Consider the following 16,528-nt stretch of genomic DNA (forward strand, 5'->3'; position numbering starts at 1 on the left):
TACTGAGTGTAAAACCAAAGTCTTGGCCAGTGCAGCGGCTCACACCTGAAATCCCAGCACTTTGGGAGACTGGGGCAGGCAGATTGCCTGAGCTCAGGAGTTTGAGACCAGCCTGGGCAACATGGCAAAACCCCGTCTCTACAAAAATACAAAAAATTAGCTGGACGTGGTGGCACAGCCTGCAGTCCCAGCTATTTGGGAGGCTGAGGTGGGAGGGTTGTCTGAGCCCTGAAGGCAGAGGTTGCTGTGAGCTGAGATCGTGGCACTGCCCTACAGCCTGGGTGACCCAGTGAGATCCTGTCTCAGAAAAACAAAGTAAACAAACGACTTTCAAAATCCAAAGTCCTTACAAAGGTCTCTAAGCACCGACACGATCTGACCCACAAAGGTCTCTAAGCACCGACACGACCTGACCCACAAAGGTCTCTAAGCACCGACACGCTCTGACCCACCCTATCATGTCTCTGACGATATGGTCTGGCTGTGTCCCCACCCAAATCTCATCATGAACTGTAGCTCCCATAATTCCCACGTGCTGTGGGAGCGACCGAGTGGGAGGTAATTGAACTGAGGGGGCGGTTTCCCGCAGACCGTTCTCGTGGTAGTGACTAAGTGTCACGAGGTCTGATGTTTTTATAAGAAGAAACTCCTTTCACTTGGTCGCATTCTTTCTTTGTCTGCCGCCGTGTAAAACGTGCCTTCTGCCTTCCGCCATGGTTGGGAGGCCTCCCCCGGCATGTGGAACTGTGAGTCCATCAAATCTCCTCCCTTTATAATTACCCAGTCTCAGGTATGTCTTTATCAGCCGCGTGAGAACAGACTAATACATCTGACGACCCCTCCCTAGCCCCAACCTAACTCCAGCCACGCTGGTCTCTGCGCTGTGCCTCCAATCTGCCAAGCACACACGTCTGCCTCGGGGCCCTTGCACCCGTTGCACCCCTACTTGGAATGCTTCCCCTCCACATAGCCACAGAAGATGCTTCAGATCTCTGCTCAAACGTCGTTTTGTCAGTGGGCCCCTCCCTGGTCCCCATGTAAGCCAGCAGCCGCGCCAGTGTCCCCAGCACCTCTTCTCCCCTTTGCCCCGAGGCCTTGACCACCGTCTGTGACTCTGCAGAACTTACGGGGTTTGTGGTCTCCCTCTCCCACTGGAAGAACTGTTTTGCCTGGCACATAGGAAATGCTCAATAAACGTGTCCGCTGCCCGTGTGAATAACTGCATTTATTCTCTGTCTGTCAGAAGCAGACACAGGCAGCTGGGAGATGGGTCTTCCAGGGTGCAGGGACTAAAAGTGTCCCTTGGGAGGGGGGGACCAGAGCAGAGTCACTAAGATGAGGCTGGCGAGGGATTTTCCACCTGGGGAAGGAGGCTGAAATCAGCAGGGTCCTGCCCCGGGACTACAGCATATACGAGGAAATGAGCTCAGAGGCAGGCAAGCCGGCAGCAGCAGGGCCGGGCCAAGCTATCGTGGCTGGGGTGAGGCTCTGGGAATAACCCCAATCCCCCAAGGCTCCCAAAGCTCCCAAAGCAGAAGGGCCTGGGCTCAGATTCCCACCTGGTAACACAGGGGGCAACCCCACCTTGACAGCCCTCGGAACATCTCACTAGCACTCAACTCACTCCAGAAAAAATACGTACCATTCTGGCCAGAGATGACGGAAGTGAAGCACGAAAGCAAAGGAAGATAAGAGGCCTTGGGCAGAGTGCTCCAAGAGTTTTCATCAGAAAACCCAAGTTGCTCCATTAGGATTTGGCTTTTGCGGGGAGACAGAACTCCACATTTTTATCAGACTCAGAACCAGTTTAAAATCTGACATTTTAAATGGCCTTTCTAGCTCGTTATCTCTTCATTATGATTAGACATTTTTCTTTTTTTTTTTTTTTTTTTGAGACGGAGTCTTGCTCTGCCACCCAGGCTGGAGTGCAATGGCCGGATCTCAGCTCACTGCAAGCTCCGCCTCCCGGGTTCCCGCCATTCTCCGGCCTCAGCCTCCCGAGTAGCTGGGACTACAGGTGCCCGCCACCTCGCCCGGCTAGTTTTTTGTATTTTTTAGTAGAGACGGGGTTTCACCGTGTTAGCCAGGATGGTCTCGATCTCCTGACCTCGTGATCCACCCGTCTCGGCCTCCCAAAGTGCTGGGATTACAGGCTTGAGCCACCGCGCCCGGCCGATTAGACATTTTTCTAAGAAGAAAGGGCGTTAGGAAACCAATGACGCCGGACTTCCCACACCCCAAAAGCAGACAGAAAAATCCAGCACGTGTGTCTGGTACCCACAGGTACCCAGGCTCATATACCACGAACATGCTCCCGGCCCCATCCGTTCCCACTAACTGTGCACCACGTGCCTGGTGCTGCAGAGAGGGAACACCCTTGATCTTCTAGAGGCTAAGTTTTATCAGCTTCTAAAAATTCAAGGACAAAGTGATAGCACAACACACAGCCTCGTATTCTCTGCCTTAGGAAAGATAAGAAAATTCATCCTAAGCTATTTCGGACTTTTCTGGGCACTGGAGCGCTCTGGAGATTAGGACAGGCTGGTGGTAGCTCAGGACTGTTACGGAGTGTGAGGGTGACTCATGAGGGGGACGGGCAGCCCTCGACTAAATTATTAAATTTGCTAAATTTGTCTTTCCTTCCATTCATCTTCTTTTCCTTCAAAGATCCTTCACTTCTGCCCTCCCGCAGCTCAGCCGTGACCATCATTTCATCCCACGAAGTGGCTCCCCGTGACCATCATTTCATCCCACGAAGTGGCTCCCCGTGACCATCATTTCATCCCACAAGATGATGTTTTAAGGAATTTCTTCTTCCATGGACCACAGGCACCGTCAAAGGGGACTCCTGAAGGTTAGAAGGACCTCAAGTTCAAAGGGGAGATTTCTGGCCGAGGAGGAAGGGAGGCCTCTAATAGTTGTGGAACATCCACTGTAAGCTGGAGGTTTTGCCCGCTGGACAACCTGACTGAATTCTCACAGCAGCTCTGCGGAGCGGGCGTTATTAACTCCATCTGGGGATGAGGAGTCAAGGACCTCCAGCAAGACAGAACGACAGCACACCCTGTGAGGCCTGCCTGCGGCTTTTCCTGCTCCAAAGACACAGCAATAATAGAGGAAAATATTTTCACAACAGCAGCAGCAAGTAAATGTGCGCAAAAAAGATCTGTATCTCCGCGGATCAGAAATTCAAAGTAGTTGCCACTTTGAGGGGTGAAGGCACAGCCTGCTGAGCTCTGGGCTCAGAAGCAGACACAGGCAGCTGGGAGATGGGTCTTCCAGGGTGCAGGGACTAAAAGTGTCCCTTGGGAGGGGGGGACCAGAGCAGAGTCACTAAAATCAGGCTGGCGAGGGGATTTTCCACCTGGGAAAGGAGGCTGAAATCAGCAGGGTGCTGCCCCGGGACTACAGCATATACAAGGAAATGAGCTCAGAGTAAAGCAAGCTGACAGCAGCAGGGCCGGGCCACGCTGTCGCGGCTGGGGTGAGGCTCTGGAAATAATCCCGGTATCACCATGGATAAGCAGCTCGCCACAAACCCAGGACGCCTGGCTCAGCACCGGGCAACCCCGGACCCAGGTGGGAGCAGCTGCAAAGCTATCCAGCTAGAAGAGCTGGGTGGGAAAGAGAGAGAAAGGGACCATTATCACACAAGATGAGTGCGCAAACCAAAACTCCAAAACACCCGAGGAAAACTAACCCTAAGAAAGACACGAAGGGGGAGGTGATCTCGAGGAAAGACTTAGCGACTTGGAAGGCGGTACCGAGGAACTCACCGGAAAGTATCGCAGAAAGATAAAGAAATAAACAAGAAAGAGCCGTGGGGGATGGTTGAGGGGCTCTAAAATGTATCCAGCGGGATTTCCAGAGAGGGGAGAAGGAATGGCAGAGGAGCCACATTCAAAGACATCACGGCTGAGAAATTTCCAGAACTGAAGGTGTTCTGTGGACCCTCAGATGAAAAGTACATACGAAGTGACAAGCGAGATTTAAAACGTAATGAATTCCCATCTGGAAGACCAGCTGCACACCTCCTCGCCCCTCACATGCTGTCCCCGCCCTGCCCCCCACGACACTTCCCAGGAGCCACCTGCCACGACCTGCCGTGTTGGCTCCATTCCAACCTGGCACAGGGAGATTCTGACCATCCCTGCCCGTCTGCCACGCCCCAGAGTCCTCGCTGAGCCTCGACTTCCTTCCCTCAAATGGGGCTGGAACTAGAACCGTGAACCGTAGCAGCAGACGGGGCTTCGGGCGGCATCGTGACCACGGCTGAGTCTGGTTTCCGGCTCCCAACAAACTGGCTCGGTGCTCACGGGTTATTTAACCTCTTGTGTCTTTATTTCCCCATCAGGAAAAGGGGATAAGAATCGCACCACCAGAGTTGTGTAGGCATGAAATGAATTCACACGTGCAAGGAACTTACGGCAGCTCCAGGCACACAGTCAACGTTCACCCTGGGGCAGCTAAAACCGTTACAGTAACACCAGCCCCCACAAACACCACACACTCTCACACTCACAGTGCGGGGCTTCCCGCTGAAACCTCGGACGCTCCCAGCTGTAGAACCTGCCACCCCTGCGTGGGGAAGGTGGCCAGCCAGCAGGCTGTCCCTCCACGCTTTTCTCCCCTGGGTGGTCAGTTCTTCCTCGACCTCCGGAGAAACCCCTCCCAGTGACCGTCCACCCATCCCGGTCTGAGAGCACATCTGCCCTGCCCACCCCTTTCCACCGCCGACCTGAGCATCCACCCATCCCTGTCTGAGAGCAAATCGCCCCATCCAGCCCTCCCCACCGCCACCCTGGCCGTCCACCCATCCCCATCTGAGAACACATCCACCCACCCAGTCCTGCCCACCGCCACCCTGGCCGTCCACCCATCCCCGTCTGAGAACAAATCCGCCCACCCAGCCCTCCCCACCGCCACCCTGGCCGTCCACCCATCCCCATCTGAGAACAAATCCGTCCATCCAGCCCTCCCCACCGCCACCCTGGCCGTCCACCCATCCCCATCTGAGAACAAATCCGTCCACCCAGCCCTCCCCACCATCACCCTGACCGTCCACCCTTCCCCGTCTGAGAACAAATCCGTCTACCCAGCCCTCCCCACCATCACCCTGACCATCCACCCATCCCCATCTGAGAACAAATCCGCCCACCCAGCCCTCCCCACCGCCACCCTGACCGTCCACCCATCCCCATCTGAGAACAAATCCGCCCACCCAGCCCTTTCCGCTGCCACCCTGACCGTCCACCCATCCCCGTCTGAGAGCACATGCGCCCCGCCCAGCCCTCCCTACCATCACCCTGACCGTCCACCCTTCCCCGTCTGAGAACATATCCACCCGCCCAGCCCTCCCCACCCTGCCTGGACGCCCTCCCCGCCCCGCCTGGACGCCCTCCCCGCCCCGCCTGGACACCCTCCCTGCCCCGCCTGGACGCCCTCCCCACCACCGCCTGGACGCCCTACCTCTCTTTGCTCACTGCAGATCTTACACAGCCACAGGGGCCGCTTCTGGCCAGGGGAGGCCTCGATCCCACACTTGGTGCAGACTTTCTACGAGAGAGAGGACATGGGGTTGTCAAGACAGCAGCCGCTTCCTCCTCCACCAAGCGATTCAGACAACTGTAACAAAGGGACACTTGGCATCTGCCAAGGAGTGTCTCGTGCTTCAGGACAGAAGCAATCAATCACCCCAAAGGCACAGATCATCTAAAAATCCTTAGCTGGCTTTGGACATAATGGATGGCCCCATCCACGGACCTCCACGATACCGACTCCCCCCAGAGTTCGGTTCTGTTAGTCACAGCGAGGAAACTGAGCTTGCTGACGTTCACAGCTGCACCGTGTTTGACAGCAAAGAACTGTATAAAACCGAGACGCCCAGCGCCGGGGACGGTCCAGGCAAACACGACAGCAGCTGATCTGGGCTTCACACAGCGGGTCGCGGTGCTACCTGGAAATTGGGCAGGAAACAATGTGCTTCACCAAAGAAACAGACATTGGCGTAAAATCGTACCCAAAACTCGCCTGCGGGCCTGACACGTCGGAAGACGCAATCGCAAGAAACACTCGTAAGAACGTGAGCGCTTCCTTTACACCAAGCGCCGCTTAGTGACCCTCGTGCCCCAGTTACGCCAACGTCGGGCCCACGTTATAGGTGAGGAACCCGGTGCTTGGCAGAGTCTGAGGGTTTGCTCAGGTCCACATGGCAACCACGGATTCAGGTCGGACTCTAGAGACATTTTATCATGTTCTCTGGACACAGAAATAGCCAGAATCTAGAATCTACAGTCTGCTGACGTGCTGGGCCCTCAAAGACCCCAAGCCCAGGCACTTCATGAGAACTGGAAAGGTGCTGTGCTTTACGCAAGGTTGAGTAAACCCATAATTTATAAATACAGTTAGTGTTACTTAAAAACAAGACTATGGGCTGGGCGCGGTGGCTCACGCCTGTAATCCCAGCACTTTGGGAGGCCAAGACGGGCGGATCACAAGGTCAGGAGATCAAGACCATCCTGGCTAACCCGGTGAAACCCCGTCTCTACTAAAAAATACAAAAGGCACTGTTAGGTGATCGCACCATTTTGCAAATACCACATAGAGCACACAGACACACACCGAGATGGTGCAGCCGGCTGCACACCCAGGCTCGCTGGTGTATTCTGGGGCCCCCAGGCTGCAAACCTGTACGACGTGCTACTGTACCGAATGCCGCAGGCAACTGTGACACAGTGGAAGGCATTTCTGTATCTAAATATATCATAGAAATGGTACAGTAAGAATGTGGTATGATAACGGGGTGGGACATTTGTTGGCCGAAACGTCATTATGGGATGCGTGGCTGGACTTCTGTTGCTTCCCCTGAACGTGCGGCCACAAGCAGAGGTGGGACAGGCCAGAGGGTGCATGCTGGGAGGCCGAGGTGGATCTGCTGGGGCTGAGGCCGGCTCCAGGCTGACCCTGGCGGAGTCTGATTCAGCGATAGCTGGCGATGCCTCAGGACTGGTGCCCCAGCTCATCCATCTTTCTGCCACACGCGGTCCCTGCGTGGGTGGGGGCTCTCTGCAGCCCCCCGCCGAGGGAAGGCGGCATCTGTTGCTTGGCGTTTTCTGCAGGCTGCCAACTCAGCAAGGAGCACACCTCTCCACGGAGAGGAAAAGGTCACCAGCTTGGCTTCCGTGTCGAGCGTGTGGAGGTCACTGGCCCGATCGGGCGGCTGAGCTCAGTGCCCCGGGGAGCGGGGAGCAAGCTCACGCGGGACGGAAGCTACGGTACATTCCTGTGGGGGACGGATTTGCTACCATCCAACGGTCAGGTTCGAGAAATGTCACCTCTCTTTTAATTCTCCAAATAAAACGCAATCTGCTCCAAGCTCCTGTCCCTCTGGGTGGCAGGAAAATCTGCCCAAGCCTCGGCCACACTTAGGGCCCCTTTCCAAGCTCTCACAGAGGTCCCAGGCTGGGGGTGTTTGATGGCCCAGCCCATCTGCAGAGGGTCCCCTGAGCGCCATCCATACCCTCACTGCTGGCCTGCTTGCTGCCCAGGCTCTCGTGGCCCCTGGAGAGGGAGGGGGAGCACGTGGCCACGTCTGTGCCAGTCTTGGGTCTCGGACTGTTGCTAGGCTGGGCTTCAGCCCCCCCAAGGACCGGTAACCTGTCCCCCTGGAACCCTAGGCCACCATCCCTCACACAGTCCGGTGACTCTCCCCTTCCCCAAGAGAGCAGCCTCTCTCCACCCCTCCCACCCTTCGCTCCCAATCTTTCTACCTCTACAACAGGGACCCCATCAGCCCGTGAGGTGGGTTCCAGAACCACAGCGTGGGCCTCTCCTCTCTGGGTAAAGGAGAAAGAAGGGAGGCACTGATGCTCGTTAGCTCTGTTTCCTTGCAGATTCCCAGCATCGCCGTGTACACGGGAACAGGTGGAAACGAGTGTGGCCCTCAGACACGTGAGCTCTCCCTCTGCACTCTTTACACATGCACATGCTGAGGGCCGCTCACCTTACAAATACCCAGAGTGCCCTGAGTGCCCTGCGCAGGCTGCTGAACGAGACGATGGTGCGGGAACAGGAGGGAATCACACCCACGGCACAGTTAGTGAGCACCAGAGCCCGGGGACCGGACCAGGGACCACGGACGAGGTATCAGACCACGCACCACGGCCCAGGCCACGGAGTAAGAGGGAGGTGGGTGTTCTGATCCCCACTACACAGATGAAGAAACAAAGGCTCAGGGATGGCTCCGGCTGCCCGAGGTCACATGGCTCCTTGGGGGTAAAGCGGGATCTCTGCTCAGATCTCAGGAGAGCTGGTCACACCCTCCCCTGCCCTGGTGTCAGGCTGGTGCCAGGCTCTCCAGAGAACTGCTCTGCTCAGGCGGGTCCCCGGGGACATGCTGGTGGTTCTCAAAACAAGGGGCAGAGAAGGTGCCAGGGGCTGAGCCTGGGATGAAGCTTTGCTGGGGCCGTGGGTGTGGCCTGATGCTGACTCCAGGAGCAACGGCCCAGGCTGGGGAGTCTGGCCCTGCCCTCCGTGCTGTCTCCCAGTGTCGGGGGAGAGGTTTCCAGCTGTCAGCAGGAAGCCCCGCGGCCTCCCATTGCACCCCACAGGCGCCCTCACAGCCGGGCCTCTGCCCTATGCACACAGCCAAGAGGGAGGGGACAGCCTCTGCCCCCTCAGTCAGTTCAGGCTGCTGTAACAAACACCACAGACTGACTGGCTGAAACAACAGAAGCGTGTGTGTCACATCTGCAGAGGCCTGACGCCCCGGTTGGTGCCGGCACGGTAGGTTCTGGGGGGGGCGCTTCCTGGCGTGCGCATGGCAGCTTCTTGCTGTGCCCTCCCATGGTGGAGAGTGAGGTCTGGCCTCCTCCTCCTCTGATAAGGACGCCAGTCTCATCACAGGGACCCACCCTCAGGACCCCCTCTACTCACCTCCCAAAGTCCCCATCTCCAAATACCACGTCAGAGCAAGGGCTTCAACGTAGGTATCTTGGGGTGGTACAAATATTCAGTCCACAGCAGCCCCCGACCAGGACTGGGATCGTCTCTCTGCTTTTGTACTCGGCAGCCCCAGAAACGGGAGCATCATCGTCTCTCCCAGCCCCGGAGCCATCGAACTCCTGAGTCTGCACCTCACGCCGTCCTGCACTGGAACCAAGTCCGGTTCCTGAAACGTGGCTCTCAGTTCCTTCCGAAGCTGCACGGCACCGTGCACAGGTTTAGGGGGCAGCAGACCTGGGTGGGCCCCGGGGCAAGCTACCAAAGCCTGTCTAAACCTCAGACGTTCTCATCTGTGAAGTGGGAAAACACTTACACCTTGAGTTGCTTTGAGGATCAACGTAAGAGCCGCTCGATGAACGGCAGCTGCGGTTATCACGAGTGCGGCCCTAGCACCGCGTTCTGCGGCCTGGCACGATTTTCCTCCAGTCCCACACGATCGAACACGCTAGCCGCCAGCTGCCGGTGGCTATTTAAATGCAAACTGATTACAATTAAATAAAATGAAAAACAGCACTGAGGCCACACTGACCCCATTGCAGGTACTCCGTTGCCTCACGTGGCCGGCGGCTACTGCGTGGGACAGGACAGAAATACATTTTCATCCTCACCGTGAGGTTCTGCAGGACAGCGCTGGGCCGGAGGACCCTGCCCTCAGACTCGCCACTCAACCTGCCACCAGCCTGCTCCCCCTGCCCCCCTACAGCTTCCAATCAGGCTAATGCGCTCATGTGCTGCCCGTCAGCATGGCTCTGTCTCCACCCCCACCCCATCTAGCGCTCACCGCCCCCCGATCCACTGATCCACGTTACCATCACCTGCTGAGCACCCGTGAGGGGCACAGGCCTGGCTTGACAGGACACGGATGAACAGGGTGGGGCCCAGGCCCTAAACGCTTGCTCCGATGTCCCCCTGCCGCTGCCGGGGGGAGCTCGGCTGCCCTGTGGGGGGTTTTGAGGGTCAAGTGTACACGTGTCTCACTGATGAAACAGGGTGCTGTGGGGGGCAGGGAGAGAAAGCAGGAGGGTGTCCACAGGACTGAGTCCTGTCTCTACTCACAGACCACGAGGACGTGGAGCCAGCAGATCTGGGGACAGGAGCAGCGTGGGCCAGTCGGCCTCCAGAGGTTAGGTGAAGGGCCTAGGAACCTCCACCTTCCCCGTAGGGTCTGGTGCTGCCCGCTCCCTGGGCCCCAATGGGAGCTTGTGGTTGGCCAGGTGGAGAGGACAATCCCGTCTCACCTCGGGCAGCCTGTTTCCCGCTACCAACCATCGCTGGCGGCACCTACAGTCAGTTCTCCACGTCTCAGTCATCCCAGCTTCCTTCAGTGTCTCCGGCTGGCAGGGGGCATGGGGCGCTCCCAGGAGGCAAAGGCTACGGAAAGATGACGTGCTTCCATTCAAATAACACGTCATTGCTGCTCCAGTAAATCTCAGGTCAGTAAGACAGTAATGAGCCACCTCTTACGGGCTTGGTCTTTGTTCCCAGGTTCCAATAAACAGGTGATAATTTTTAAAACCCACGAGAGCGCGCGCAAGCCAGCCTCTGCATCAGCTTGGTGCAAACACGGCACCTCACAACCTCTGTTAAGGCCAGTCCGGGGGCCCGGGGGGGCCACTCACTTCCCTGCCTGAGACGGGCTTCCTCGGAGCGGATTTGCCCAGGGCAAGGGAGTCCTGGCTTCCCGGGCTTGGCTGCCTCATGCATCCTGCAGCCTGGAACTGTGAGTGTTAAACCAACAAAGCTTCTGGGCCTAACCCAGGGTAGAAGCCACACGGCTCCAGGCCTTCAGACCGTGCACCTTCTCTCCCCACTCCTGTCTCAGTCGCTCCACGAGCTTCTTTTGCAAAGAAACGTATATTCTCTCTACCCCCAAGAACACCAGAAAGGGGGTTCCCCAGGGACTGCCCATGGGACACAGGCTTTGGGGCAGGACAGAGCAGGGTGTGCCGTTGAGAGGCAACCTTGGACTTGGAACTCACCTTCTCTGAGCCTCATCTGTAGGCTCAGAGGTTCCTCATCTGTAGGTCGCTGGTAACAGGCGCCTCCCCCCACCCCCGCAGGCTGCAGATGAGGCGATCGAGGGAGATGGCCATGAAAGTGCTTAGCATCACAAAAGGTTAGGCAGGCAGCAACCTCAGGCTTCTATATTCTCGGTTTTATATTCTCGGTTTTATATTCTCGGTGAAGGTTTTATATTCTCGGTGAAGGTGGCCAGCATCTGTCAGTCACGCAAGCCACAGCCCAGAGCTCATCCTGGGCCCCCATCGTCCCTCCCTCCTGCCCAGATAATCCATCTCCAAGAATTCAAATCTATTTGTCTCCAACCTGTGAATTCCCCTGCAGCCCCGTCCCTGATCTCTGCTGCCAGCGCTCATACCCACACCAAGGCCACCGGCAGATCTCCCTACCCGACCGCCGCTGTCCTCCAACTGGTTCCCAACATGGCAGCCAGCCCAGTCTCCTCGTGTCACTTCTCCCATCCCTCCCAACGTAAAAGCCATCAGAGGCTCCCCGCTGCTCTGGGGTGATCACCACCCACTTCGGAAGGCGTTCGGGCTGGCCCTGCTCTACTTCCCCATCCTCCACCCTCAGCTCCAGCCGTGTGGGCCTTTTGTCAGCCCCTGGTCCTTCTGCCACAGGGCCTTTGCACGTGTTGCCCCCTCTGTCTGGGATGCACTTGACCACACTGTCTCCTCATTAACCTATGCAGCCCTCAGACCTCAGCAAGCACCATGTCTTCAACGAAGCCTTCCTCGACTCCTTCCACGGTAACAGCCTCCAGAATGGGCTCCTGGCTCTTCTCCGCTGTCCAGGTTGTGATTTTACCCTCCGCTGTGTGCTGCAGGGCTCCTGTCACTTCCCCCGCTGGGCTGTCAGCTCCCTGAGGGCAGAGGCCACGTCTATTTCTGTTCACCTTCCTGCTCCCCGTGCCTGGCACAATGGCTATTTACAGAAGAACGGAATGAACAAACAGAAGCTACTTAAGATATTACAGTTGAGAAGGTGAGACGGGGTCCCTCCTGGAACATGCCAATCTGCTGGGAAGACAACCTGCATGGAGGCGTGAAGGCGCTCGCTCCACGGCACGAGGCAGGGCCCGATCGCGTCCACACAGAGTGACGCTGACCAGCAGGACGGATCGCGTCCACACGGAGTGACGCTGACCAGCAGGGTTGTGAGAGGCCACGCCAGAGACAGCCGCACACGGGTGAGTGTCCGAGGAGATGGGGTGGTGGCCGGGGGGCCTCATTCTCAGGGTGTGGAGCATAAACTCAGGCTGGCCCGGCCACAGCGGAAATGACACCAGAAGTTCTTCACTAAGGGTGGGGAGTGCGGATGTTTACCTGACCCTTCCCGTGACGGCTCCTGCCTGCCTCCCCCGGGCTCATGCTGCAGCCGCCTACGTGTGCAGACCCGTTCCAAGGCCTGATCAGGCACCTTCCTCAACGTCCTTCTTATCCAGGTCACTTCAGTGATGCTTCTGCTTCCTGCAATTTCCCATCCCACCCCTTCTCCTTCCAGACGGCACCCAGGAGTCAAAACACAACAGAACGGTCTCCTGGGCCGCCCCGAAGTTCGGTCGTCACGCCCAAGCTGGCCTTCGAGTCCTCACCGATCCATTTCACGATGCGGAATTCCAGCACGCTCCGTAGTGCGGTTCCCACGCGCCCACAGATCAGAAGATGGGAAGGGGCTTAGTGCCAACACGGGGGGAGGGAACGAAACTGCTCTGAAAGCAGATGCCGCCGTCTCACAGCAGCCGCGGTCTGGAGTCACTGGGTCACCGGCCAACAGCCTCACGCTCCTGGCTCCACAGTGTCACCATCCACCACACGGAGAGGGCTAGGGTGAAACTGCGCCCAAACGTTCTGTCCAAGGAGGCCTGGAAAACGTACGCTGTGCCGTGGAAATGAACGCTGAAGATGGCTGGTTTAAACGTCTGGAGCTTCAATTCACAAACGTGTTTACTATACTGTAGGGAAGGCATTATTCTAAGAACGCTGAGGACAAACAAGACACGGCCCTTGGTCCTCAAAGAGTGTGCCATGGAACGGAGTCGTTTATCAACTAGCAAAACTTAGGGCCAGGTGCAGTGGACCACGCCTGTGATCCCAGCGCTCTGGGAGGCCGAGGTGGGAGGATTGCTTGAGGCCAGAAGTTCAAGACCAGCCTGGGCAACACAGTGAGCCCCCGCCCCGCCCGACCATCTCATGTAAAAAACAGCCATCTTCTGTCTGGAAAATTACTTTCCTGAGAGTTCCAGTGAATTGAAATTGGCAGGTGAGCTGGTTTCTCAGGAGGAACCCTGCCGCGGACGACGCTTCCAGAGGGGTCATCCCCCTGCCCCAATAAAACAGGGAAAGAAATAGCTGCTTCCAGAGGGGTCATCCCCCTGCCGCGATAAAACAGGGAAATAGCTGCTTCCAGAGGGGTCATCCCCCTGCCGCGATAAAACAGGGAAAGAAATAGCTACGTTTGAACGGCCTCGGTGCACGCACAAAGCAGCATGACGAGGGAGCCGCCACGTGTGTGGTTCACACCACACAATGTCCTCCTGATGCTAGAAATCAAACCTTCAAAAGGGAAAATCTTACTGGGTTTAGGGGAAGGCTATGCAGCGATAAAGACAATGATGATGTAAATAGAAAAAGTGGCGAAAATGATGACGAAGCTGTATGGGGCAATATTCACCAGAAATTAAGTTAAAAAAAGCATGTTGGAAACAGTCTGCATGGCAGGGCCATCCACCACATAAATATGTAGATACGTCCGTATCTACAGAGGCGTCTATATATACACAGAGAACTATCTAGAAGGATATCAGCCCAAATGGAAATCCAACTGTGCAAAGTCAAAATCTATTTTAAATGGATAAGCACAATTCCTATTTAAAGGAAGCTTATGCTAAATGCTTTGGAGAGTCACTTGCCCCAACTTCATTTTTTGACCAGGTCTGGATTTTTACAGGTCAGGATGGATTAAAGAAGCTGAAAGTGTCCACGCAGACAGACAGGAGACAGTCACAGTGGCTGACCGTGGCCCAAGTGTAATCAGGCCTGTGCACCCCCACAGCGGGTCCCAGATGCTGCCCTGGCTCACCGGCCCCTCCGATCATAAGCTCAGCCCTGCTCAGCCCCTGAAGCGCCATCCACCAGGCTTGGAGAAGCATCACCTTCCCCAGTGGGCCAGCCGTGGAAAGGCTGGATACGGCTCTGTTGCTGTAGACGCTGTCTGGAACCCAGGCCCTGCTGCCAAATGACTTTAAATGTATATACAGTTCAGATATTGATGTATATAATTATAAATATTTATATACTTTCTTGGGTACTTATGCTTACACCAGGCACCAAGCTCACTGTTTGACGCAGAATCTCATTTAATTTTCACCACAGCCCTCCGAGGTGGGTGTGACTGTTCCTGTGTGACACAAGGGATCTGAGGCTTGAGGTTAAGCAACTGGACGCGGGGATCTGGGATGTGAACCCTGTTCTGTCTGAGCCTCCAAACTGGGCTCCTGCTACCCCAGCCGGGCCTGGTTGCCTGGCTAGCATCCTCCTGCCTGGACCCCACTTCACTGTCCCCACCCTGAGGGAAGGCAGGGCTGGCTCCCTGGGCCCTGGCTCCTCTTCCAGAATGACAGATGAGGTCAAGCCTCAAGTGGGAGGGGCACAGCCAGGCCCCTCCTCCCATTCCTCAGGACACAGCCGGGGGGCCACGCCGAGCTCTCGACCTTGCCCTGACCACCCACAAATACCAAGTCACAGAAGGCCCCAAAGAGGCACAGCCTTAATGGCAGCCACCTGCTGCTTGGTCCGAGACAGAAGCCAGAGGCAAGCGGAGAAACATTTGAGGAGGAAGATGAGTCTCTCTGGGTTACCTACCCATGTCCTACAAAGGGAGGACCAGCCCTCCCCCACCCTGGCTGCTGGTGGTTCCCAGGGGAATCAGCCACACAGGGCAGCCCCCCTCCATCCTGGCTGCTGGTGGCTCCCAGGGGAACCAGCCACAGGGCAGAGCCACCCCTTTACCAAGGCTGCCGGCAGGCTGCAGCACCACTACCCAGCAGGCCCTTCCCCTCCATCGGAAGAGCCTCTGACACAGCCTGGGGACCACCTGCAAACCCCAGGCCTGTGCCAGCCCCCAGCCACCCCTCCCAGTCGAAAGCAAGCACCATCATTTCCCGTCGCGTTCAAGCTCCGCTTCCAAAACGCCAAACACCTCCTCCCCCCGCCTGCCACTCACGCGGTCACCGCCACGTCCCGAGTGCAGAGGAGGGTAAAAAAGGCAACAGCATCAGCTGTCGGCTATTAACATTCACAGAGCGCATAATAAGAAATCATGGCTTGGACGGGGCTTCGGATCGTTTCTGCACTCGTGCCTCGGCGAGTGTCAGTCGCGGGGAAATCGGTTTATTCTGACGAGATGAAGCCGCCAGGCTGGCTGGGGGCAGGGGGTCCGGGGGGCCAGGGGAGACAGCGCCTCACCTGCCCACCCCACGGGGCCTCGGTGAACCCCTTCCCGGTCCTGGTTAACCTCTGCGTCCCCTCTCAGTCCCACAGAGGTTTCTACATCTTTTCCGGCCGGACACGGGGAACAAAGGAGGTCTGAGCCGTCTGGAACTGGACCGAGGGCTGTGCAGCATGAGTGACGGGGGCACGCTGCATTCAACAGGAGCTTGGGCCAAGGGGTGGATGGGGTGGCTAAACCAGAAGGTGAGAGGGGGGTTTTCAAAAACCAGCCAATCTGGCCGGGCACGGTGGCTCATGGCTGTGATCCCAGCACTTTGGGGGACCAAGGCGGGCGAATCATGAGGTCAGGAGTTCAAGACCAACCTGGCCAACACAGTGAAACCCCGTCTTCACTAAAAATACAAAAATTAGCTGGGCGTGGTGGTACGCACCTGGAATCCCAGCTACTTGGTGGCTGAGGCAAGAGAATTGCTTGAAACCAGAAGGCGGAAGTTGCAGTGAGCTGAGATGGCACTACTGCACTCCAGCCTGGGTGACAGAGCAAGACTCTGTCTCAAAAAAATAAAATAAAAACAAAACCCAGCAAATCTAATAACGTTCAATCAAAGGGGGAAGCACAGGACGTGGGGCTTGGTCTCCAGGAGTTCATTCAGCACCTGTGGAGGACACGGTGGGTGCCAGGTCTGAGCCCAGCGTGAGGTGTGGGGACTGCTGATGTGGTGAAGACATGTACAAATGCCAGCAGGGGATGGATCACTTGAGCCCAGGAGGTCAAGACCAGCCTGGGCAACATAGCAAGACCCCGTCTCTACAAGAAAAATACAAAAGTTAGCCGGGCCTGGTGGTGCACACCTGTAGTCCCAGCTACTCAGAACAATCATTTGAGCTCAGAAGGTCGAGGCTACAGTGGGTTGTGATTGGACCACAGCACTCCAGCCTGGGTGAGAGTGAGACCCACTCAAATTTTTTAAAGGCCAACCTGAGTGGACAGAGTATTAAGTCTGACCGGGACTGAAACACACCTGTGCAGAAATGGACATCGGGGGAACGCACCT

The 16,528-nt window shown here is 56.7% G+C and overlaps 1 protein-coding gene across 1 annotated transcript in view; it reads right to left on the reverse strand.

Annotated features, from left to right (window-relative positions):
• Positions 1–16,528, reverse strand: part of RPH3AL (rabphilin 3A like (without C2 domains)) — a 133,843-nt gene that overhangs the window by 59,293 nt on the left and 58,022 nt on the right. The window contains exon 5 of the mRNA XM_025362039.1: positions 5,470–5,556. Within this exon, the coding sequence (XP_025217824.1) occupies positions 5,470–5,556 (87 nt within the window). The remainder of the gene's footprint in view (positions 1–5,469; positions 5,557–16,528) is intronic.

Source organism: Theropithecus gelada, chromosome 16 (assembly GCF_003255815.1).
Source record: "Theropithecus gelada isolate Dixy chromosome 16, Tgel_1.0, whole genome shotgun sequence".
Classification (NCBI taxonomy): Eukaryota; Metazoa; Chordata; class Mammalia; order Primates; family Cercopithecidae; genus Theropithecus; species Theropithecus gelada.